We start from the raw sequence: 25,459 nt of genomic DNA, 5'->3' as shown, positions 1-25,459 counted from the left end.
GTAAACAAATTAAAAGTGATGATGATGATGAATCACATAACTACAAATTCAGGTTGAACAATAGAAATTGATGTGGTGCTTTCTCCAAGAGTCCAACAATTGAGGATTTGGACCTGAGTCTTGTTACTGCTAGTCCAACAAAGGAAATTAAAGTAAAGGAAAGAATAAAACTCTAGAATATACTAAACATCTTTTTTGCAAGTGCTGTAATATGATTCTGTGCCCTCCCCTGGTATTTTAAAACATACTATATTAAAGATTTCATGAATATTTATTAGATAAATGATCACTCCCCACCCCCAACAGCCTTTCCTCATTCTCTTTTAAAGTCTTTATTAACCAATTTTGCAGAAGTGTTAAACAGATGTAATGTGAAATATTAAACAATGAAGTATATAAATAACTTAAGCTTATTACAAAGCAGCACAATCTCAAATGCAATTGCACACATCACTTTAAAAAGCAAATAGATTATGGAAAGAATTGGACTCCTAAGCCTGCACAAGGTACACTTTTTACATTTAGAAAAAGACAGTTCCTCATGTGAGTTCAGATAAGCAAGCAAATATGAATACAGTACTTGTCAGTAGTAATTTCTGATCATATTTTCTGAATTCGTAATGCCTCCTTTCCCTTCCCTTTTTTGGGTTCCTCTGTCATCGCGGAGCTCATCACCTGGTATTTACTGAAACGCTCAGGTAGAAATCAATTTTAAAGTGTTACATATTCAGTTAGGATCACAGTATAATCAACCAGGAACATTTTTCTGTGCTGCTGTGGAGCTGCTATACATCGACATGTTCTGTCTAAACATTTCCAGGCTGTTTGATCAATTTCTGACAGATGTCTAAAATGAGATGTTACCCCACTGTGTTGTAGGATAATATTCTAGCTTTTCTTCACAGGTGTGCTGAACAACAGTAACACGCAAGAGCGGTAGATTCGCTTTTGAGCCAACTGGGAAGTAATCTCTGAGGTACGAGAGTTAGCTTGGCTCAATATTACAAACAGCCCTAATGATAACTAAAGATACCTTTCACTGGCTGCTTTAGCTGACACCCATGGGCAAAGCATTGCCAGATGCATGGCATGAGAGAGCTCCATTCAGATATTTGTGCAATGAAAAGGAACTTCCTGGTGACCTTTGGATTGAAGGCTTGTCAGTAGATTATAGCAGAGAAGACTAACTTGTAGCCCTCCAAATATTCTTGGACTCCTATCAGTTCCAGCCAGTATGGCCAGGGAATGATGGGAGTTGTAGTTCAACAATATATGGAGGGCAGCAGGCTGGTCTAGACATTGAGACTTAAAAGACAATCAGAGAGAGAGAGAGGGAGAGAGAGAGAGAGAGAGAATCCCATTTTGCAACTGTTCTAGATGACATCATTTGATAATCCATTAGGGTTCCATAATCCAAGGCATTTTCTGATGAACAATGAAATCAGCTGCTGAGGTCGTTGCTGGTAATCCAGAAGAACTTCGTGAGGTGCTGTGATCTGGTCGCCTTCAAGCCGATTAAGCAGAGTCACACAAACGACTGCAGCTAGAAACCAGGTGAATGGGGGGGGGGATAAGAGGTTCAGGGTTTTTTATATCACATACATAGACCAAACCAATCTTCCCAGAAATGGTGACTGGAATCCAATAAATTTTTATTTGTTTGCAGCCAGTTTATTTACAACCAACCTGTCTTTGCTACTAGCCTCCCCTACGTCTCCAAGAAGGAAAAGCAAAAGCTTTAACTTGAGAAAGAGTGGGTAGCAGTTGGCAACAAGTGGCTCCATGTGGCCATGGGCATCACCAAGGAGGGGCAGGGGGGGCATCTGCCCCCCAGTCAATAAAAACACATAGCTGACTGAGGTTCTGCTCCTCCTTAACAAAAGGCGTGCCTCCCCGCCACAAAAATCCTTTCTATGCCCATGCAACGTGGTTGCAAATGCTGTGCAGAGCATCATTTCTCAGCTGGGGACCATTGACTATATTTCCTGGCAGAAACTGATGAGATCCTCTCATGTGTGAAAGGGGCTTTCCGGTGCCCGTTAACCGCTTCCCAAGCATAAGGCATTTTTTTTTACTTCTGCGGAAATGAGTGGAGGACCAACAGGAAAGAGGGTTTAACCATTTGGGCTTTTCAAACATTATTGTCAAATGGTTTAAAAAAAAAATCTTCAAGGCAAACTTAGTTATTGATGGAGCATTCATCTCTTTCTCTGAGATTGCATCTTCCAGTTCTTAAGAATACTGAAATAAATCAGTGAGGGTAGGTAAAAGTTGCCCCCATAAGGTGCTGTTTTTCTTGGGTGAGGGGAGGTACTGTGGAAAATCAGTGGAACTGGAGGAGGGGATGCACTTTTCTTTTAAAGACAGGTTTGCATATGCTAATTTATGTCATCAATGGAAATTTAGAGCTAATGAACAAAATTTAATACTGTTCTGCAGTCCAAGTTTGCTAACTGATGACGGATAGCACCAAGGTCCCTGCTCCTCCCTTCTTATTGCTGTTCATCTTTAAATTAAATCATTCAAATAGAAGATGGTCCTCTGCAAAGTTGCACACATTGCCACCCTAGCTATTGACTGTAAAAACTGCACCCTTATTTGGCATTCCTTACCATGCCACCACTCTTAAAGAAACTGGCAGCCTTCATAGCTGCACTGCAGTTATAATTGGTAGAGGTCATTAATGTGACCTGTAAACGATTATAAACCTATTTTCCTTGGTTGCCCTAATACAGCCGCATAAGAAAACCCCATAATAAAAATCCAAAAAGGGTTGTGGCTCCAAGAGAGGTATGGAAGGGAATGCATAGCACAAAGAAATTCTTCCTGAAATTCTCTTGTTAGTAGTTCAAATGTAAGCTCTGACCAGTGGATCTTTATATCTTCAGCTTTTAAAAATAGCTTGAATAAAAACAGTGAATGCAACCCCCAGAATGTCAGCAGGAACTCAGTGACCTTTGCAGCCACTACAAAATGAAACAACACACATACACACACTGACATGGTAGTCTTAGAAAATTTCCACAAGCTGGCTTAAAATGTTTTGGTTTTGCTAACATCAGTAATCCACTCCCCCTTGGGTATAATGCATCCCAATCAATCTCATATAATCGATTTATAAAATCTGAATAGCCAGGACCAGATTTCCCTTTGGGGAAATGATGGTTTTGAATAAATTCTCAGTATTTGGGTAGTATTAGTCCTTGGGTTTATGGATCAAATTCCAGAAAAGGGAAGAGGATTATGAGTTCAGTTGCTGTGATGCAGCTGCTTATTTGAACTGAGGATGCTAAGAGCTTGAGGGAAGCTATTCTAGCCTAATTTTCTCCCTGACAATAAAATAAGAACAAAATATTGTGATTTTGTGAACAGATAATTTTTTGAGGGGGGAAGAGAAGGAGCATTCAGTCATGAACCTCCATTTTCAGTATGAAATAGTAGCATTCAGATGACGGATGGCAAAGAAAGTCACTTTAGTACACATTCCAAGTCAAATCTATCAAATTTTTGTTTTCTGAAATAATATGCACACAGAAACACAGCCATCCTGTTATTCCAAGTTCTGTGATGCAGTTCTCTATAAAATGTTTACAAACGGTTCGTATATTATTGGGAATTATGCATGATAAGGAAGATATTAGTGAAAATAGCATTAAACGATGTTTTCTGTCTAGGAAAATTGCTTGCAAAAATGTGTACTTCAGCCAAAACTGCATACACAAAAATGTGTTTATTATGCTGGTGAATTTTCATGAGGATTTTTTTTTTTAAAAAAAAATGCAAATTGATGCAAAATGTGGAGAACTGAATTTAAGATTAGAAAATGAGAAACTGGGAGAACTCAAAATGACTGATGCTTCCATCCCTCAATCACACACACTTATACTGTGTCAGTGAAGACAGGACCTTAATTATTCACTTTAGCTAATGATGGTGGACAGTCACAGTACAGTGAAAAGCATTTTGTGCTTGTCAGAGGAGAGGGTTGCAAGGAGGAAAGCAAATTTAAAGCCAGATCTACCCTCTGTCTTACCTTTAAGGCCACAAAGCCTGCACATAGCAGCAAATACAGTAGACTCCATTTCTATGTTTCTAACTCCAGCATTGTAAGCTCTTTTTAAGTACTCCAGCTTTTTTTCACGGGAGAAGGAACACAACGCTCCATCTAATCGTCCCTGACCTTAGAAGGAAAGAAAAGGAAATGTAAGAATTTTATACTTCCATGTGTTGGTAGAGTTGTTTTTTTAAAGTATTTTTTCCATGTAACATTTTTACAAATCAGTTTCGTTTGTTGAGACATTAGTTAGAAAGGGGGGGGGGGGAAGAGATGGGCGGGATGGGGAGATGGGTGGGGTGGGGTGACAATGTTTCTATTTTACTTAATATATGTAGGGTTTGGTGTCAGTGGTTTGTGCAGGTTCTCTGTTGTTCACTTGTGTTCCTTTGGTGGTGAGAGAGGTCGGGGTTGGCGTAGGGTGTGGTTTGTTCATTTGTGGTTGGCTGTGGTGGTCTTTGGTTTCCTGCGTGAGTGGGGTGGGTGAGTGTTTTTGATCAGGTTAGCCATATTGATTTGTATGCTGTCGGTAGATTTTTGTCATTGTCTTGTTGGGCTGTGTGTGTGATGAAGGGGAGCCATACCGGGGTGAAGGCGTCTTCTTCTATTTGTCCCTGTGCCAGTTTCAGCTTACTGGTTAGTTTTTCGAGTAGGGCTGTTTCCCATACTACTTGGTAGCATTGGTCCATGCTTACTCCTGACAGGGCTCTCCAGTGTCTGGTTATGATGTTTCTGGCTGCTTAGAGTAGGTGGGTTATGAGTTCTTTGTGGTGTAAGTGGGATGTGTTGGCAGAGTTGACTGCAGTCTCAAAGAATGCTTTCTTCAGAAAACCCAAAGTTAATTTGCCAACGTTCTGCTTAAACGAAAACCTCAGGAATTTTTTATTTTAATAGCGTGTGCATTGAAATATTAATACCTTATATCTGCCATGTATTTTTTAACATTCCAACAAAACAGCGCAAAAGAGGCATATAAAAATGTGGAGTCTGAAAACGTTGTATTACTATGGCGAAGATTCAATAAATTAACGATAATGTGCTCTCTTATCCTGTGCAGAGGAAAGCAGCACAAAACAGTAATTAAACAACAGTAGCACCGGTACACTAAAAGACAATGGCGTTGTATCCAATGCTGTCGTTCCACTCACGCAACAGACTTCCACTTGTGAAATGGAGCTTCCCTCTCCTCTCCCCTGGACACCCTCAAAATCTGCACCAGAGGGATGGAGGACCCTACAGAGCAAATTTTAGGGGCATGCAGGGAGAGAAGGGGGAAGTCCCACTGTCTGAGTGGAGCTTGTTTGCGCAATGTTGGAGACAACCCATAGTGGCAAATTTGGAATTTCTGCTGCAAGAATCTCAGACGTGAGGAAGGAGAATGCTGGGGAGCCCACAAAACACAATCTCTTTTGTTTTACCACTGTTCTGTTTAAAGGCAGTGAACTGTTTATTGACTGACATTTCACAGGTGGGGGAGGCAGAAATTTGGTTATTGTGTATAGCCACCCGCCTGATCTGAGAGGTATGTGCCACTTAGCTAGTATGTACTGGCTAGCAGGTGGTTTAACTTGGTAATGCTCGCCATCACGACTTTTAACGTTCCTAACTGGAGCAGCACGTATTTTCACACTTATTGAGCCAGGAGGTGGTGCATTGCGGGCTCTTGCATTATATGCCCCAATCTCCTGCTGCTTCTTAATCCTGTAGAGAGGAAAATACAACACCAAGGTACGGTGTAGGGAAGGTGGGAACATCTGTATTGAAATGCAAAGTTTCGTTTTAAGCTCAAAGAGTACAAAATGTTTACATATGTATGGAATGAAGTATTATTTAATGCTCTGGGAAGTAGTTTCTTTAATTAGTGTCACCAAATCTTAGTTCCTCATAAAAATGAAGTATAGTGCAAGGGATCTCATTCCGCTTTGTTCCTATATGCGAGGAATTTGGAATCTGTGGCCCTCCAGATGTTTTTTGGACCTCAGCTTCTGTCAGACCCAGCCAGCATGGCCAGTAGGGTCAAGTGTAATGAAAGTATTGTAATAGCACAACAATTGCCTCATTTGTAATATACACATTTTCTTGGGAGTATGCCCCATGGAACTCAGTAGGTCTTAGTTCTGTGTAGCTATCCATAAGATTGCATTGCCAATTATGGTTTTAAGTAGAAGCTGGAATCTAAGGGCCTGGCTACACATTGCAATAGTGGCTTTCTTAGCAACCATGTTGTGGGAGATTCTGCCCCCCATTGCTAATTTCTATGTGGGACAGGTGATTTTTCACGTAAGCCTCCCTTCCGGTTCCACCAACATTAACGCCCCCTCCCCCCACTGACATTTAATGTTTATAACAGACTCTGTGACCGGCAATCCCATCAACAGTACACTATCTAGTTAGGCTACTTGTTAATGAGAAGCAAAATGCTGTGCTTATTTTAATTGCAACTAATATTTTTGAATATGGCAAGCACATACCTTCAGCTTGTACTAAACCTGGGCAAACCATTTTATTGTGTTTTCATTTCTGCATTAATCCTCTGAAATGGCTTTGATAAAATGTGGCCTTGAGCAAAACCACAGATGGCTGTGCTTGCAAACAGATCCAACAGTTTATAAATAGGCCTCAGATTATTAATTCTCCATTTATTCTGTTTCATCCACTTTGCAAACAGCATTTAATTGCCTCCAAAGAAAAGGTTCTAAGGTAGCACAGAGGCGCTAATGGTTATTTACATAAATGCCACACTTCTTGACATTTTTCTTCAGTAAGGTAATTTTGGAAGCTATAATCCTGTCACAGGAAGTAACTAGAGTGTAATCCAGCTGCTAACATGATGTTATGATTATTGACAAGGGACTATTTTACTTTAACTGTTTAATACGATATGGTCGTTTCTTACAGAATGACAATGAATTTGTACAAGTTGTTGAGGATGAGGGATGGATGGGCAATTGTTATCAAGGGAACCTTAGATTTTTCTAAGGAAGAAATGGGAAGTTGGATTCACTGACATGTGTGGTGAGAGAGAGATTTTAAAAATTAAAGATTAAGAAAAAGAAAATACGTTATGAGAAAACCACAATGTAAAACAGCAGAAAAAGCAGCAGCAGCAGCTGTCAAAAACTTTACCTTATATAAAACAAGAGGGTCCCCCCCCCCCCGTGTCTACAGGGGGATGGGGAGTGTCATTGTCAGGTGAGCTTCCTTTGGGAGGCCACAGCTGAAAAGGCCCTCTGCCCTATGGATATCAACATCACCCCTGATAGTGGGGAGACACATGCGGAAAATATACAGTCTGTGGGCACTTGTTCAAACAGCTACCTCCATGGAGTGAAACAGATAGGGTGAAAAATTCAGTATTGATTTATTTATCTGATAAATGTTTGTGGTTGAATTTCATTTCACCACATTATGACACATCCATAGTAACCATAGAAGAATTAAATATAACTGTTGCCTCATTTTCCTTCAAAACAATTCTTTTAAGAAATATTCTATAAAAACAGGAGAGGCAGAATGCTCCTTTCAAATGTTCTCAAAGGTAATGAAATGATATTTCATTAATACTTAAAAATTAAGCAAAAATTACTACAGTTTATTCTAGTGGGTAAGGAAAGTAGGTAAAGAAAGTTAGTTCTGCCTAAACATGCATAGAATTGCTCTGTAAGTCCAACTGTGTTCAGTGAAGCTTATTCTCAGGTAAGTGTACATAGGTTTACAGTCAGTGGAAGCAATCCCATGCACACTTACACAGGAGTAAGCCTAACTGTTGAATTCAATGGGAATTGCTTCTGTTCTAAATGTCTTTAGGACTGCACTGTTGTTCATTTCTGTTTGTTTTAGAACATTTAAGGCTCTTATCTTATCCTAGAAGTAAGTCTCATTGGGTGCAATGGTACTTACTTCTGAGTATACATGTATGGAGTTGCTCTTTAAGTTATCTAAAATACACAAGGATAAAAGTAACCGTAAGCCTGTAGACAGCACCAGACAAAACCTGGCAAAGGCGTGTCATGACCTTATAATGCTTTCCTATCCTAACATCCCACTTTTAAGTTTGGGATTAAAATAATGAATCATTAAGTGTATAAAGCAGTTCCCACTCACCCTCATAAAAATCATCAGTGCACATTGTATGGCCAATGAGGGTTGGGAAATCCTTAATCTGTCTGCTACATTCAAGTAGTTCCTCAGCAAGGTCTCGATCAAGTTCCGTGCTTCGCGTTACCACGTTGTCCAATATCACCTGCTCAAACTGCGGCTTAAAAAATGAATCAACAGCCGTGTCTGTTATTACAACAGAGCCAGGCTCAATCCCTGAAAACAGAAATGGGGATAAAGGTAAAGGACTGCATTAAATAAGCCCGCAATTATACATTATAGGAAGCCTGATCTCGGTGATCATGAACATAGCAAAACATTTGGCTAGTCAGCTAAGTTTATGCAAGAAATAGACTGGCAGGAGGTAACTTGCAACGTGGGAGGGAAGTGAGTGAATTTTCATAGAGGTGGAATTGGATACATCCACACCTTACACTTGAAACACACTTATACTACTTGTTTCCCCTTGCTTCTGCTCAAAGAATTCTGAGAACTGTAGTTTGTTGGTGCCACACATCCTTAACAAACTACAGTTCCAAGGATTCTTTGCTGGGTGTTTGTGTGTGTGCTTTAAATGTATGGTGTACACACAGCCATTTACTCAAAATGTTACTCATGTGTACCACCCCAGTTATCAAGTGTACAGTATACAGGACATTCTGGGCCATGACAGTGATCATCATCTATCAGGTCTTTAAAAGTGACATATAATTCTGGATCTCATTCAGATAACTTTCAGTGGGTGTTCACTGTACAAACTCATTTCAAGAGGGAGTTTATCGTTTGGTGTTTGCAATGAGACTTTCCTTTCTCATTAAGATTCTTACAGTTTTTGCCTCTTAATTCTATGGAAAATCCTTATTTTAAAAAGCAGGAGTCTAAATTTTGGAGAACATTTTTTGGTCACTGGAACAAAGCATTTTCACAATATGGATAACATGGTGGGGATTTTTGTCAGTCACTCATATGTGTTGGTATTTGGGTCAGTTAGGGGGAAATCAAATCCAAACGACTTTAAAAAGAACATCAAGTCCTGTGTTTTCAAGCTGATGCTACATTAGAAAAATACATATTTGTGATCTTTCATATATCTTAGCAGGTTGATATTTGTTGACTTGATTTTTTTTTTTAAGTACAAAAATCTCATAAAGACATGACCTTTTCTTGAGATGTATTTCATTTCCATCTCCTGCGCCTGGTAGCAGCAAAATTCTTTGCTCACCTAATCCCCCTGAAGTACCGATGCGTATAATGGTAACATCACGGCATTTTGCATGGTGTAGCAATTTGATTAGCTCATGAAGCATGATAGAAATGGATGGAACACCCATCCCATGCTGTTAAGAAAAAAAGAGAGAAGCAATATAACTTTATACGTTCTAAGCCAAACTGATTTTAAAAAATCAAAATAATAACCTTAAGCATTGGGGGGGGGGGGGAGGACTGGAGGTAAAATCTAACCAAAGTAAAGCACATTGAAGTCTCATTTTCAGAGCTAAACACAATTCTCACATTACTGAAACATTACTGAAATGTGTTTATGTTTGTTTGGATGGGCCTTAAATGTTTCATGTTTGCTTACAAGCGGATTCTGCACTGCACTCGAATGTCACTTTGCATTGGCTCTGAAATGTGCTGATTCCGACAGTTTTTGGCTTTATAAACTAAATCACATAGTGCTTTTTCAAACCATCAAATGGCAACACTGCACAACTTAGAATTTATATTGTATGGATGTATCCCATCAGTCTTAATTCAAATTAACATGGTGCAAATCTGAAGTTCACTTGCAAATCCATCAAAAGCTCTGGCTCTTTTCGTCCCATCATCATAGGAAGATCGGGAGCTGCCTTGTACTGAGTCAGTCTGCTGGTCTGTCTAGCTTAGTATTATCTACACTGACAGGCAGTGGCTTCCCACGATTTTGAAACTGACTCTTTTTCAGCCTGATGCGGAGATGACAGTGACTGAACTTGGGACTCTCTGCATGCAAAACAGTTGCCTTACCACTGAGTTGCTCTGCTGCAAATTAATCATTTTGTAAGGGTTCTGCATAACTGTATCTTTCAGTGGGACAGATCTCCTCATGTAAACATAGTAACCTTGCTTGGATTACTACAAATAATTAAGAGTGTGTGTGTGTGCATAGATTAAAATGTTCAGCACATTTCCCTTGGATTATTTAATAGTTTTTTTCAACAACCCTGCAAGGTAGGTCAGTATTATTTCCCCAATATTGCAGATGGGGAGCTGAGGTGGAAAGCAAAGTGGATTGTGGTAAGTCACAACATGAGCCTAAGGCAAGATTTAAACCAGGATCTGCCTGCCTGCTCACAGTCTTAATGGTGCAATCCTGCACTCACAAAATACCAGGGCGCCAAAGAAGCTTTCTGGGAGCCTTGCTTTTACCATTCCCTTGCCCACCTGAACACACTTTTTTTTTGCTGTTTCTCTTCTCAGGACACTGTGATTTGTTGGGCCACTCACTTGAAACCAAAGCTCTCCTGAGTCCAGCAGCTTTTCCTTCCCCTCAGCTCTGGTTCAAAGGCTGTTCCCTAGGAAAAAGCTGAAGTGTGCCATTTGCGGAGTGGAGAATATGGACTCCAGCTCCTACCAATCCCAGCCAGCATGGCAAGTGGTCAGGAATTATGGGTGTTGTAGTTCATCAGCAGCATTTGCAGGCAGGGGGAGGCTCCCCACCCCCGTTACAATAGGTGCCAGTAGGAGCTACTGCACATCTAAATGAGTGCAGGAGGCAAGCGTGTACACATTGCCTGTGTAAGCATTACTGTTTTCTCCTCTCCGATGCACTCCCACCGCTGTTAGCCTAGAGTATCCTGAAGTTTCTTGAGAAACACTCCTCAAACCAGGTTGCATCTGATTTGAAAATGCAAGCCACAGTAAAGCTGAGGTGTGCACAGTTCAGACAACCATTGCACATGTACAGATGGCAGCACATGCACAGGCAGCTACACTGGGGGTTACCGACACAGAGAAACAAATCAGGTAATGTGCACTGGGTGAAGACATCCTCTCTCCGGTGTGTACAGCAAGTGAAAATGCAACCTGAAACACAGCATTGAGGTGGGTGGGCAACTTTGCTGCATTTTCAGCCACTCATGTGTACATAGCCCAAGTCAGTAAACTATGTTTCCCAGAGCTATAAAATCTGGTTGGCTTGTACATACCTTAAGTGACATTATCAAGCTGGTTTCACTGCGGGCTTCTGACATCCCAAGTCACTTGTGGATTGCAACCCAGGGCACGTACATGCTTGGCACAGTGTTTTCCTCCAAACACCACCACCTGCGTTCTGCAGGAAGTGACCCTAAGACTTCACCTTAAAGACTGCTGATCTGAGCAAAAATGTGTGCTTCCTCTGTTAATAAGGTAGCGCAAGGGCCTTTCAATGTCAATATGCAGTGGCATCCCAAGACATACAACATGATTCAGACAGAAGGGTAGGATAAATCATAGTCATTGAAACTGATCCAGCTTCTGTTCAATGCCACAACAAAAACACCCCCTTTGACTTGCATGGGAACTGAATTTTGTGCTCCCAGCCTATTAATCTTAAGTCTCACTTGTCTAGCAAAGATGTAGGTAGGGAATTTCCTAGGCAGGCCTGTACATCTGTTACATTCCATGTATCCAAAGAACAGGGAAATAATTTATAGAAACAGCAAGAACAAGCCACAGCAATTTTTCACTCGGCATATTAAAGTTTAAAACATGTAGCGTTTTCGAATGCCTGAAAGATCGGATTGGAAATAACTGCTCGAGAAGTGTCTGAAGGGAATGAAGGAGATATTGCTGCTAAATTAGTTATAAAATGGAACGTACCCACTCAGAAATGAGAAATTTGCTAGAATTTCAAGAAACGGGTAATTTGGGTGACTCAGTTTAACAATATTAGGCCTTGGATTCTGACCTATTTTATGGGGACATGATGATTGAAATTTTAAGTGCATTTACTAGATAGTACACCCCACTGAACACAATGGTGAATAAGGGCAGATATGATAGTGGGCTGTGGTGTGGGGAAAGTGGTTAGAGAGAATCCCCCCCCCCACCATAACATTAGCACCCAGGGCGATTCAGTGAACTGAGGTGGAAAATACAGGTCAGACAACAGGAGGTAGAGTATTACTACACACAGTGCATAGTAAAGTTATAGGATTTGCTTTTACAGGATGTGGTGAAGGTTTGGTTTGGTTTGGTCTGGTTTTGTTTTGTTGTTTTTGAGCTCCTACCAAACTAGTGGAGAATTTCCTTGCAGAAGATTTGGTGAAATGGGTGCCCCAGTTCTTCTATTCATGAATGCTGAAACTGCATTTCATATTTAATACTACACTAACATTACTGAAGAAAACAATAGGCTTGGACCCATACCCTTTCCAAGTCTCATTCTTATAGCTCATCAAGTTGTATTCAACATTAAGTGAACCAAAATTTCTTAGAAGAGGTCCACCCCTCTCCAAAATTTCACCTCTCCCCTTCCTAGATTACCCGTGCCAGACACACACACAGTTTGGCTGCCCACAACTAGCATGGAAAGTTTTGAGAGGCCATTTTTGCTCATTCCTGGTTATCTGCCTGCATCTCAGGGCTTATCCATTTACTGGCTTTGAAGAAGCATGCATGAATCTCTAGTGCAGGGGTAGCCGACATGGTACCATCCAAATGTTGTTGTACTATTTCCTATCCACCTCAGCCGGCATGGCAAATGGTCAGGAATGATGGGGTCCAATAACATCTGAAGGGCACCTTGCTGGCTTCCCCTGCTCTAGAGCGCATCCAACCCCGCCGTTGCATATGTGCCTGCGACTTCATCCCTTTCCTCCTTCATACTTCAAACAGTAACCGTTCAAGGACCAGCATGGGCCGTGCAATCCACATACCAGGAGCTGATCTGCAAGCCTGCGAAGCAGAGACTCTGCATTTTCAAGGTAACCACTTTGTTCAGCTTCCCATATTTCAGGTTTAACACTCAAGGGATGTACAGAGATTACAGAATGTGGCCTCAGGCGTTCTTGGCAGAGCCGGTAGAAATAGTGGAAAGCATAAAGATGGAAAGAGCCTCTTGCTCGTCAAAGAGCTGCCTGCCAGTCAAAGCTAAGTCACTGGCTGGGCAGTGGAATAAGGGTGATTCCTGAAAAGCTGTTCCTCATGCCGTAGCAGTTGCATTTTGGCTTCTTGCGAAGTCCCTTGATTATAAAGCCTTTCATTGCAGTGCCTCTTGCAACTGCTAGATCTACATTAAATATTAAATAAGAGATGTGAACAATGTGCTAAAGTCGTCAGTTACTGCTGTGCCGCTAATGGAAGTGTTTTGGGTGCCCTGTAATGTACTTACACTGATGGAGAGCACCGGCCCGACTTTGTACATGCAGTATCGGTCCGTCCCGGCACAAATATCCTTTATGTCTTTGCCATCTCCTTCGAGTCCAAGTTCTTTATGCATGAACTGAGCAAAAGCTTTCATTCTGTTGGGGCTCCCACCCACGCAGACAAACTGGAAATAAATCATCAGATTATCAGCCATAGCAACAACGGAGACTTGGCATGCACTGGCAATAAGATACGATTTTACAGCCAAAGTGGGGTACGCCTGGAAAAGAAGGGTAAATACATAGACTTCCTGGCCCATTTATGCAAGACTGCATGCAAGGAGCACTATGGAAATGTTATCACAGGAAAGTTTTATCTCAGTTATCACAGGAAATCTTGCAGATTTAAAATATGTCGGCATATTTTGTTTTAGGAGAACAAGTTTTTTTCCGTTTCCTCTGTCCTTATTTATTTGTCATGAAATGAAGTGGATGATGTTATGAGATGCATGGTGCTTTGGTGCCAGTGTTTTGGTTAAAGCTGAAACTAACTAAGGCATGCTGTGGCTGAAGTGAAATACAACACTGAAAGCAGCATCAGCTCCTCCTCTTCCTCCTCTTTGTCTAGGAACAGCCAGTAGATAAAAATGTGTTACCTGACATTATCACCCTTCAAGTTTCCCTGCCTCTGCAAGTGGTAGCCAATGAAATGTGAGCGTGGGAATGACGGCGTTGTGTCGTGTTTCTGGTTCTATCAGATGGTTACCAGAGAGAGAGAGAGGAGAGACAGATGTAATTTTTTTAAAACTTTCATATATCTGCTTCTGACATAAATGTCTAGTGTCCATGAAATGTTGCCTGTATTTTAAAGGGATAAAGGGGACGACGACACAAGAATTATCACCAAAACCCATGTCTTGGTATTTCCTATCTGGTGTTTAATATATACATTTTGTAATTGAGGCTCGTCCCAGTCCAAATACCTCATACGAAGCGACCGTAACTTTGAGCTAAAAGTAAATCCAGCTGACTGTCCTTTTAATGTGGGCACTGAATATAAACTGTTAGTACTTATTTCTTCTGAAAACAAAGTAGAACCAGATGTTGAAATAGCGTGTGGTCTAATTGCTTACTCAACAGCATTAACTAAAATGACAAGAATTGCACAGAATTATAGAGATAACACCAAGAACTACAAATGTAAACAAAAATGTCATACGGAACCAGAAATTAAATGGCTGATTCACATTTGGCTGTGGCCAAAGTGAAATACAACATTTCAGCATGTTTTAACTCTCCCGGTGAAATAAGCTGGACTTAAAAGTGCTTAACATTGGCTTCACAGTTCCAAAGATAAATGGAATGAATTATTTGTAATTTTTGCCCACCCCCGACTACCGGGGCAGTCAGTTCTGAGGGGCAAATTTCCAATTAGAATTTGGCTAAGGAGCAGCCTTGCAATTCTCACCATTAATTTTCATAGCAACCAATATGCAAAGAGAACCATAGCTTAGACGAAGAGCATCTGCTGCCCATGAGGAAGGTTCCACATTCAACCCCCAGCATCTCTATTAAAAAATAAAATTAAGTAGCATGTGTTATAAAAGATCCTATACCAGAAGCCCAGGAGAGCTGCTGCCAGTCAGGGTAGAGAATACTGGGCTATATGGACAGATATTGGACTTGGTAGAAGGCAGCCTTCTTTGTTCTAACACTTCCCTTTATTTGTGAATTCATCACTTCTGAATTTAAACCCCGAGTTTTGCTTGCAGGAACTCTGCATGTGAGCAAATACACTTCTTGATGAAGGCTGCTGTATTTCAAGCACAGCTCTTAAGAGCTTTTGCAGCTGAGATGCTACAGCAACACCCTTTCCCTTCCTCGTAATAAATTGCACGAACTTTGAAATGATAAAATGACGAGCCAGATTCCTCAACGAATTGTTTCTGAACTGTAGTCAGTGCAACTACCCCAGGGAAGAATTTAGCTCATCATACCAGAAACAGGTTTAGTTTCCCCAGTCTACTTATTTTACTGAGAAGGAAAGGGTAATTGCCCATAACCGTAGCTGCAGCGGACTTTCTGAGTTGCTTTGCAGAATGGCACTGACTCTGTTCCTGTGGGGCCTTTAAGTCATCACTGTAGCAAGAACTAGGAAGCCACCATGATAAAGGGAAACTGTAAAAGACATGGAAGAGAAGTAGCAGCAGGAATGAAAGATGTTTACAAATGCTGCAGCTGTATTATTATTATTATTACTATTATTTTACCTTCGTGTCGCCAAACATGGCTGGCAGATTGTGCGTTTTGGTCCCTAAGTCTAAGTGATAAAGGATATCTTCATCCATTAAATCCAAGTGAGGGTTCATAACATAAACAAGTCCATTCCTAGGGAGGAAAGAGAGAGGGGGGGGGGAAACACACCAATGAAAAAAGCACAAAAGAGGAAACTGTGAAATAAGATACAACCACCCTAAATTTCATGCAAGTTGTTAGATTGCCTCGTTATATATTAATAATGCTGAGGCCCGAGGAGAAAGAATGAAGACTTGGGTCTAAGCCAGGCTCTTTCCAGATGATTGATTTTTTGTACAGAAAATGTGCATTTGTTCTCGGTTTGGTATGCTGACTGCAGACCTCTTCCCTGAAGGTTCTAATTCTCAGTGTTTTCCAACACTATACTTCGTACTTCGGAAAATATGATTTCACCCTACATGTACACTCCCAGATAAATTGTGTTGCTACTGTGATTGCCCTCTGTAATGAAGTTGTGTGGCTGCTGCCATAGACCCCTTTGTGACTAAGGATGAGTGAATCTATTATTTTTTATTTCTCTTGGTTTCTCATTTTTCCAAGTATAATTTCAGTTCTGGGTTTCCCCGCAACCCTTTGGAGCAGATTTGGGGAGGCATAGCGGCGGGGGTGGGGGTGGGAGAGAATTATAGGGAGAGGAGAATGAGGGGAACTATTCTGTTGGATACTATCCAATAGTTTCAACTGTTTTTTTTTTAAATAGAACCCCTATTATAAATAAGTTCCCATTATATCAAAGTATCTGGCCAGAACTACATAATATAGAGGATTTACAGAGGCTGCTAAACACACTCGCCCCTGTCATCCTCTTCTCTTGTAGCATCTAGTACTGTATAACACATGACATGATGTTGCACTACTGAGAGTTCATTCACTAAAAGCTGCAACCAATGAGAAAGAGCAAGTTCCATTGTGTAAGCAGAAGCCCTTGTGCTAACAGGACAACTTTGTTGCATGTGACTCCGTGACTGGACTTCCTGCTTCATCGGCAGAGAGGAAGATCTGGGGTTTCTGGGTCATCCGCAGTGACGGAGCTTCATGCTCTTCCTCCGCCAGTGGTCACCCGCCCAGCCTCCTTCATGTCGTGCCTTTGATTTCCTTAATTCCATAAAATGGAAGTTCTCTATGGCAGTGCCTTTCCTGCAGTATTCCAAAATTATCTTGTAAGAACCTAAGAAGAGCCCTGCTGGATCAGACCATGGCTCTATATCCTGTTTCCCTCATCTGGCCAAACATAAGCCCACAAGCTGAGCATGGAAGTCAGCCAGCAACCTGGATCCAATGGCATACTTTCTCTGCATATGAAGGTTCTGTTGAGCTATATATAATATTTAGCGGCAGCTGCAAATGAATAGCTTGGTTTTAAAAAAAAAATGGCAGTCATGGATTAGCTATCACAATGGAGGAGAGCTCTTCAAGTGAGCAGAGCATCACTGGATTAATCTGCTCACTGAAATGAGGCTTTCACTTGACCTTTAAATATACGGACGGCCTTGTCAGATTAATTGCTCCTAATAACACCAGGGCTTGCCTCAAATGGCTGGATGGAAAGTTATTTGCACCTTTGGGATCTTAATCATATTGCAGAGGGTGTTGGGAACCCCTTGGCATGAAAGGTCCTGGGGTGCCCCCTTTTGGACCTCCTGCTGTTTCACTGGCAATCCTAAATATATTATTGTCTTAAGCAAATATTTGGGTTTCTTGTGTGATCAGGCCAGTTCTGATTCCCACTCTCAAAACATTTGCACACTGTGGCATTTGAGCTATTGAGTACGTGTGCAGCTTTGAATCTAATCCTGCATATGCTTACTTGGGAATAGAACAGCATATTCAAGCTTGCCAGGCTTCCCCATTTGGTCCACCAGGCTGTTTGGGGCAAACCATGCCTACCTGCCAGGCCCGTCTTAGAGGGATCGGCCGCCCTGGCGCAGCGATCCCTCGGCGCCCCCAGCCTGCCGCCTCTCCGCCCGCCTCCCTCCCGCGCTGGCCGCCCCTCGGGAGGGGGGGTGGGCGAGCGGGGATGAGAGGCGTGGCGTTGGAGCGGGCGCCCGCGCTCCGGCGAGCGGAGGATGAGGGGCGGGTGGGCGGAGGATGAGGGGCGGGCTGGCAGGCGCTCGCGCACCGGCGGGAGGGCGATCGGGCTGCAAGCCGGCCGCCCTCGCCTCCCAGAGCCCCAGCTGGAGTGCTGGAAGGTCGCGCAAAGCCCCGCGCCGCTTCAGCGCTCCAGCTGGGGCTCCGGGAGGCAAGGGCGGGCGGCTTACAGCCCGCCCGCCCGCCCACCGGCGCGCAAGTGCCCGCCTGCCCGTGGGGGCGGGGGCGGGTTGGGGAGGGGGAGCCCGGTATGCCGGTGGGCTCGCGGGGGCGCCCTTGGGGCGCCACCGGCCTCTATGGATGAGACGGGTCTGCTACCTGCCGACCACCTTACATCGTAAGGTAGTTAAAGGGATCGCTTATCTCCAATGTAAACACCACAGCATTAAGATAAGAGAGAAGCCCACAGTGCTAACATGGGAGGTAAGCTCTCTGCCTGTTCTTTCTGGAAGACGCAGAGGGTTTGTCTCTGATCTCAGAACTGTGGTGCTTAGCACTGAGCTGGGGAGGTAAAATCCCTCTGCCTGCTTTTTAGAAAGCCTCTCTAAAGATCAGACAGAGGCATATTTCCAACCTAGTACACCTCAGTGCTGGAGTGGAGAAAAGTGGAAATGCTGATTATGTGTGTGAGCCTGCCTGGCTGCTTCCTTGCCTGGTGTGGGGGGGGGGGAGGGAGAGGAAGAGGGAGAGGGAGAGAGTGATAGGTGTCTGGTACAAGGGGTGGGGTGCATTTTTTTTAAGGGTGGGTGTTTTGCCTCATCCATTTTTGCCCTACCTGCCATTGTAATGTGACCTCTTGAAAGGGTGGGAAATTTTCAGTCCAGTGCCCGGGAAAGGAGCTGTCTGGGAAAGGAGAACTGGAATGGAAGGTGTAGATGTTTTGGAAAAGGAGAAATGGGGTGAATATTTGGCTGAGAAGGTGGAAGGAGAAAGGTGTCATTGTTTGGTGTTTGAGAGAGGGTGCACATGTGAGTATAGGCTAGAAACGGGAAGAAGGGAGAAACAGAAAGGAGAGAGGTGATGGATTCAGAGAGAATAAAAACAGAAGGGATGGAGTTTTACTGTCACAACAATGAGAATGGCAAGAAAAGGAGGATAGAACCTTGGTGACAGGTCAAATAAGATTTGTTTGTTTGTTTGTTTGTTTGTCTATCTATCCATATGTGTATCCCACTCTCAGTGTGCATGGTGCCATTCAGAGTACAAGCGGCAGGTCCTTGCTCTGAGGAGCTTACAGAAAAAGGAAAATATTCCGTTGGAACTGACAGAAGCAAGCTGATCACATAAAAGAAACCAAGCGGCATCAGACAACAGGAAACAAACAGGCTGAAAACATACCAGTGAATGGCAAAGTAGGAGGTAAAATATTGTTAGCTGGGATTCCATTGTTTCCATAGTCCATTTGTTCAAGATGCATTTGTACTGTTGACCCTAAATCCACCCACAAACACCAGCCTTTCCCTCCCAGCTCTTCTGGCCCTTGTGATTCATTCTGGTTTGGCTGCCATGCCAGCACCTGTCTCTATTTTGCTGCCAGAACTTTCTGCTGCCTCTCTTGGGTCCTTCTGCAGCTGCCTTCCCCCCACAAGCTTCTTGTTTCCAAATAATTCAGCAGGCGGACTTTGCATATCTACTGTTGCACCACTGCGACCGGTTGCAATCTCTAAGGGAAGTTTTTCTATTAACTTGTTTCCAAAAAAATGGCAAATGGGGTCCAAGCAAGTGCAAAATCTGAGGGAAGGAGGCCATGACAGAGGTTTATAGAATTAGATATGGTGTGGGGAAAATAGAAATAAGCTTTCTCTCCGTCATCTCTCATAATACTAGAGCCCAGGGGTCCTACAATAAAGCTGAATGATGGGTGATTCAGGAGAAGCAGAAGCAAGCACTTCCTTTTTAATACAGAGTGTAGTTAAGTTAAGGAACTTGCTACCGCAAGGTGTGGCAATATCCACCAACTTAGATAGCTTTAAAAGGGGGATCAGACAAATTTACATAGGCTATGAGTGGTTACAAATCATGATGACTATATGCCAACTTCATTGACAGAGTCCCTGTATCTCTGAATACCAGCCTGGAGGAGTGGAGTCACAATTCTAGCTTTCTGGCAGCAGTGTTGCTGCCACTTACCAGCGGGGGGCAGAGATGAGGTAGCAGGGAAGTTGGAGCTGGGCACGGGGGGGGGGGCATGGACACACTTTCCCAGAAAACAGCAGCTGCTGGGGAACTAGTGTTGTGGCTTCAGCCCATTGGTTGAGTCAATTCTTGGTACCTCCCTCCCCGTGACTTGTTTGTAGGTTTCCCAGAGTTTGGTCACAGTGGGAGATGAGATGATGAGCTTGAAAGGTCATATCCTGCAGGGTTTTTGTCTTACGTTCTAATCTGATGAAATTTTGTAATGCTTGTATACACATACTGGAGCTCATTGAACACTGCACATTTCACATGTTTTGACTCTCCTCACCCAGCTCCATTTTTGCAAATTTATTTCCAGAGGGTTTTTGCAAATTTATTTCCAGAGCATTTTAAGGTTGTGTTTATCTTTCTTTTGCTGTTGCAGTGCCAAGGATCAATCTTCAAATAGTAAACCTGACATTGCAGAGTATAATGATGGGAGGGACTTAAGCACAATCCTATATATTTCTACTCAGACGTAAGTCTCATTAAGATCAGTGAAACCTACTCCCAGGTAACTGTGTGTAAAGGTAAAGGTAAAGGTACCCCTGACCATTAGGTCCAGTTGCGAATGACTCTGGGGTTGCGGCGCTTATCTCGCTTTACTGTCCGAGGGAGCCAGCATACAGCTTCCGGGTCATGACTAAGCCACTTCTGGTGAACTAGAGCAGTGCATGGAAATGCTGTTTCCCTTCCCGCCTATTTATCTACTTGCACTTTGACGTGCTTTCGAACTGCTAGGTTGGCAGGAGCTGGGACTGAGCAATGGGAGCTCACCCCTGTTGCAGGGATTCAAACCGCTGAGCTTCTGATCGGCAAGCGCCACCCACATGTGTATATGAGTGTGTATATGAGACTGCAATCTCAGTTAGCTCACAGCTTTAAGATAATCAAAAGTATAAATTACTCCAAAGTGGATAGTACAAGCTAAGGTGCATAAATGTGTTGGACTGAGACCCAAATACTTAAGGTTATCTCCATTGCATTACTCTAAATTCTAAAGGTGCATATATTATATTAGGGTTGCCAATTAGTTTAAGATTTGTAGTTTAATTAATCAGCTTCCTTTCAACCGAGCAACTGATTTGTCACTATCCATCAAAGTTAACCACTTTCACATCCTATTGATTTCAGAGAGTTAAAACGTGTTTAAACCTCTTCCACTTGAATTACTGTTCTTTACTTTGGCCAGATCATGAACAATTTTAATATTACAACATTTTAATACAGGAAGTAGATTTGAGGTTGTATTTGAAGAATTGGTAGGTAAAGAATATTCTCCTTGGCAAAATTGCACAAGGAGGGGTTTTTTGTTTTCTTTTGTTAGGAAAATGACCCACTCCATGTGCTTTATTGAAGACATTTATAGACTACTTAATCAATGGCATTTCTAAGCAGTGTGCATTAAAATAAACCATACCACAAATGAAACAATAAAAATTAATCATAAAACCAAACACTATCTTAAAATGCCCGATGGAACAAAAAAGGTGTTAAGGCTTGTCCATGGTAGAGCAAAATGTGGATTTGCACTGGTCTGACTCTGCATTAAAACAGGGGCGCCCCCACGACGTTCTCCCCATTCCAGTATTGTCCCATATCTTTCCCTCTTTAAATGTGGGGGTTTTCAATCCTTGGCCTGGATTGAGAAACCTTGCATTTAAGGGGGAAAGGTCCAGGACAACATTGGGATGGCATACCCTCCAACATTTCTCCGATGAAAATAGGAGCGTCCCATTCCATAATGATAATTTTACTATTTATACCCCACACACCTTACTGGTTTGCCTCAGCTATTCTGAGCAGCTTCCAGCATATATAAAATAATAATAAAACGTTAAACATTAAAAACAACAACTTCCCTATACAGGATTCCCTTCAGATGGCTCGGGGGTCGGATAGCTCCATACCCTCCAACATTTATCCAGTGAAAATAGGGAAATCCTAAGGAAAAGTGGGACATTCCAGGATCAAATCAGAAACTGGGACGGCTTCTCAAAATCAGGGATGCCCCTGGAAAATAGGGACACCTGGAGGGTCTGGGATGGGGAGGCTGTCATGATCCAGTGTAGAGAAGCCCTTAGTCATGTGCCTAAAGCTCAGCAAGGAGAGTGCCTGTCTAGTCTCAGGCTTGGGCCCATGACACCAAAAGTACCAAAAACAACACATGCACCTTAAACAATTTGTTCCTTTCTCAGTGCCCCCTGGTTTCTAGAAGAGGATTTTATAGAAGAGATGGAATATGCATAAGATTCTTGAGAGTTACCCTGAGATTCCCTCATGGAAGAAATTTGGGGTAAAAATAAATGCCAAAAAAGTAAGTACCAAATAAAAACTAATTTGGGTGGCTCAGTTTGAAGAGCTACTTGAGGAAATGCAACTTCAAAAACCCCAAAGCAAATGTGGATTAGGTACATTTCTGGATCACATCCTTTGTTTGAAACAAGGAATGTTCATTGGTTGAGCAATCTTTTCAGCACGGCAGCCTTTGCACGGAGTAGGATCAATTTAAAGTTTAATTTAAACCCCATAGTTTCAGTCTTTCAGTTTGTGATAGCAAATCAATCAATAGATCATTCTACCCATTCATGAATTGCTGATTATTGCTTCAGGCCTTCCTCCTAAAATCATTGCTTCCTGCTAAACTTGGCAAAGGGAAGCACATTCATATATTTTGTTTATTAGACTGAACCTAGTTTGGACCTCCTCTTTTATAATTATTGTAATATTTCCTCCCCATCACCTTGATTAAAGCCTGTGTTTCAGTCTACATTTAAATTAAAATGGTATTCAAAAGACGCAAGAGCTTTTGATTGCATCCTTTCTCCAATCATAATTGCAAATGGAAATGGCTGACTACATAGGAATGCAAGTCCATGTTTAGTTATCAAAACAAAATCTAATGCATCAAAATAATTTTTTTGAAAAATCGTGGGTGGTATTCAACTAAATGGTTACGCTAGTGCACCAACCTTTAGCTGTACAATGTAACTTTCCCACCCTTTTCTACCATTCCCTCCATAGACCTACTGAATCTGTTCCATTGCCCCCCTTCCCATTCTCTGCAGCAGATTTAGGGTGCACGTGGGGAGGGGGGAATTACATTGCACAGCTAAAAGTCATTGCACAATATAACTGTTCACTTAAAGAATGGCATATGAGTCTGAATAATCTGTATGGAGTGGCTCATAAGAGCTGTGGAAGGATTGGATCTACACAATACTGCAAAACTCAACACTTTGCCTGTTTACAGTCATGCTACACTGGTATCTCACACAGACAGACAAACCTGGGAAAGACAAACCTGGGTGTGTGAATTACTTACCCATTGTAATTTTTCATTTCAGTCTTGCTGGCTCCAGCTAAAAGAAATGTCATAGTTTCCAATTTTCCCAGGACGACTCTGAAGCAGACACAAAGGAAAGACTGTCCTGTGAAAACACGAGATAGCACACAAAGTATTTGCAGCAGCTATCTGAGATATATGAATGATATATTGTTATCTGTTACTTCCAAATGATTTACAGGAATGGTCCCAGTCACTGTTTATTCTTTGATGCACCAGGTGAGGAATAACTTGTCTCATCCAGTTGCAAGTTATGCCTGGATCGCCCATAGCCTCAGATTGGCTGTTTTTGAAGGTGTGGTATTTTCCCTGGACTTTCCCTGGACTTGCATTACCAGGCTTAGCAAGACAAACAGGCCAGGGCTGGTTAACCTTCTGCTACTGATGTCCGATTCTCCTTGGCCAGAGCCCCACATCTACAGTTTGGCAGCCACCCTTGCAGGAGGCACCCTGAAGGGTTCTGCCTGTTTTATCTTAAAACGTGCGCATGTTACACGTGAGAAAAATATATGAGGTAGATGTTATAAACAAGGTTTAAAATGTACATTAGGTGGGATTAACTGAGCAAGCATCAGTGGCTAAACATCCAAGCTTTATACAAACATTGAGTTAGCTTTTAACTCGCGTTGGTTTCCATTTCTTGTGCGTAAACAAAGCCAAGGCCTCTGCATGAACTTTCAGTCACAGCTGATTTGAGGATTGCACTAAAAAAAGGCCAAAGATCAAGAGAAGGTTGAATAATACTATATTCTCTCTGAGATTTTATGTTGAATCAGAACACTTCCAGATGATTTTCAATAACACCCATAATTTCAGATTTGCCTTTGGACAGTCATGCAATTATATGGGTGTAATTCACGCCAGGATAGGCGTGCGCCTGGTGTGCTCTGGTCCATGGGGTCACGAAGAGTCGGACACGACTGAATGACTGAACAACAACAACAATTCACTTTCCCATATCAGAGTAAAATATTTTCTTACTCAGATGTAAAATAAGTCACGCTTCCCCACACTTTCTAATGCATTTTCGCATCATCTTCCTTTTTGCCAGAAGTCAGCTTTTATTTTGGAAGTGGTGTGTGTGTGTGTGTGTGTGTGTGTGTGTGTGCATGTGCAAGAGAGCCATACTGCTTTAATCCACTTTAATTGAAGAAACCTAAATTGGCCTGGAGGCTATGGAATCCTTCTCGCAAAATAGTGACATTCTAGAGCAGACCTTACCTTAGCCTGTCTGCTGCCTTTCCAAAAATGCAGCATGTCCCCTTTATTTTAAATATATTATTTGACTGTATTTTTGTATTTTATTGTTTCATAACTTTTTGTAAACTTCCCAGGAGACTTCACTGATATGTGGTATAAAACATTGTAAATAAATTAGTAAATAACTCTGCTTTCAACGCACCTAGCTTACCTAATCTTTAACAGACTGGAGGGAAGGTCTGCTTCTTCCCCATTCAGAAGACTTACAGAAGATCTAACAATTTGCTTCCATGGAAATACATCACCAAAATATTCCAGTTTATTAACTCTCTTTGTCAAGTCCAGGACTCTGGCTAAATATTGTCTCGGAGTAGGGTTGCACACCTGATATGCACCTCCTGGACTAGTGTGTGGCTCCCAACACCATTTTTCTTCCGACTTTGCTCTTATCCAAATGTTGCAATGCAGTTATTGGTTCAAAAATGTACCAAAAGAATGAAAACCGAAAGAATTGTAGTAGGGTTTCTGTGATCCCTGGTGGCTTTTTAAGACGAAAGTAAACAAGCCAGTAAAAAACACACACACCATGAAACTGGAAGAAAAAGAAATTACAAGTGTGCAGATAAAACAGACCAGCTACTTATTTTATATTGCTGGCTTCCATTGCTACATTTATCTACCAATCTCCCTGTCAGACTTAAGATCCAAGTCTGTGTGAACAAGCCTGTTCACAAAGATTTTCTTTTTTTAAATGAATGCTTGTGCTCCTTATTGCTTTTTATGAATTAGTTTTAACTGTGCTTTTATTTTTTATCTCGTCTCATGTGGGTAAACAGTGTATAAATGGGGGCT

General features: G+C 42.1%; 1 protein-coding gene across 2 annotated transcripts; it reads right to left on the bottom strand.

Annotated features, from left to right (window-relative positions):
* Positions 1-1,343: 1,343 nt before the first annotated feature.
* On the bottom strand, positions 1,344-23,858 carry UPP2 (uridine phosphorylase 2). Of its 2 annotated transcripts, XM_033165307.1 has the most exons (7): positions 23,387-23,857; positions 15,753-15,870; positions 13,509-13,667; positions 9,375-9,489; positions 8,159-8,368; positions 4,034-4,180; positions 1,344-1,543 (listed from the first exon to the last, which is right to left on the bottom strand). In XM_033165307.1, exons 1-7 carry the CDS (start codon positions 23,437-23,439, stop codon positions 1,374-1,376), a joined length of 972 nt encoding a protein of 323 aa, XP_033021198.1. In that variant the 5' UTR covers positions 23,440-23,857; the 3' UTR covers positions 1,344-1,373. The 2 variants fall into 2 exon arrangements, with proteins under 2 accessions (XP_033021198.1, XP_033021209.1); XM_033165318.1 differs by lacking the exon at positions 15,753-15,870 and having other exon boundaries at positions 23,387-23,858.
* Between the last annotated feature and the right edge of the window lie 1,601 nt (positions 23,859-25,459).

This window comes from Lacerta agilis, chromosome 1 (genome assembly GCF_009819535.1).
Source record: "Lacerta agilis isolate rLacAgi1 chromosome 1, rLacAgi1.pri, whole genome shotgun sequence".
Lineage (NCBI taxonomy): Eukaryota > Metazoa > Chordata > Lepidosauria > Squamata > Lacertidae > Lacerta > Lacerta agilis.
This window is presented reverse-complemented; position numbering and strand designations above follow the sequence as displayed.

What these genes read in the sequence shown, in the direction of transcription:
- UPP2 (XM_033165307.1), bottom strand. Translation starts at nt 23,439, where the DNA reads ATGACATTTCTTTTAGCTGGAGCCAGCAAGACTGAAATGAAAAATTAC. An exon ending in CCATGTTTGGCGACACGAAG is followed by an intron (nt 13,668 to 15,752) that starts GTAAAATAATAG and finishes ATTTATTTCCAG; the next exon opens with TTTGTCTGCGTGGGTGGGAG. An exon ending in CACTGATGATTTTTATGAGG is followed by an intron (nt 4,181 to 8,158) that starts GTGAGTGGGAAC and finishes TTTCCTTCTAAG; the next exon opens with GTCAGGGACGATTAGATGGA.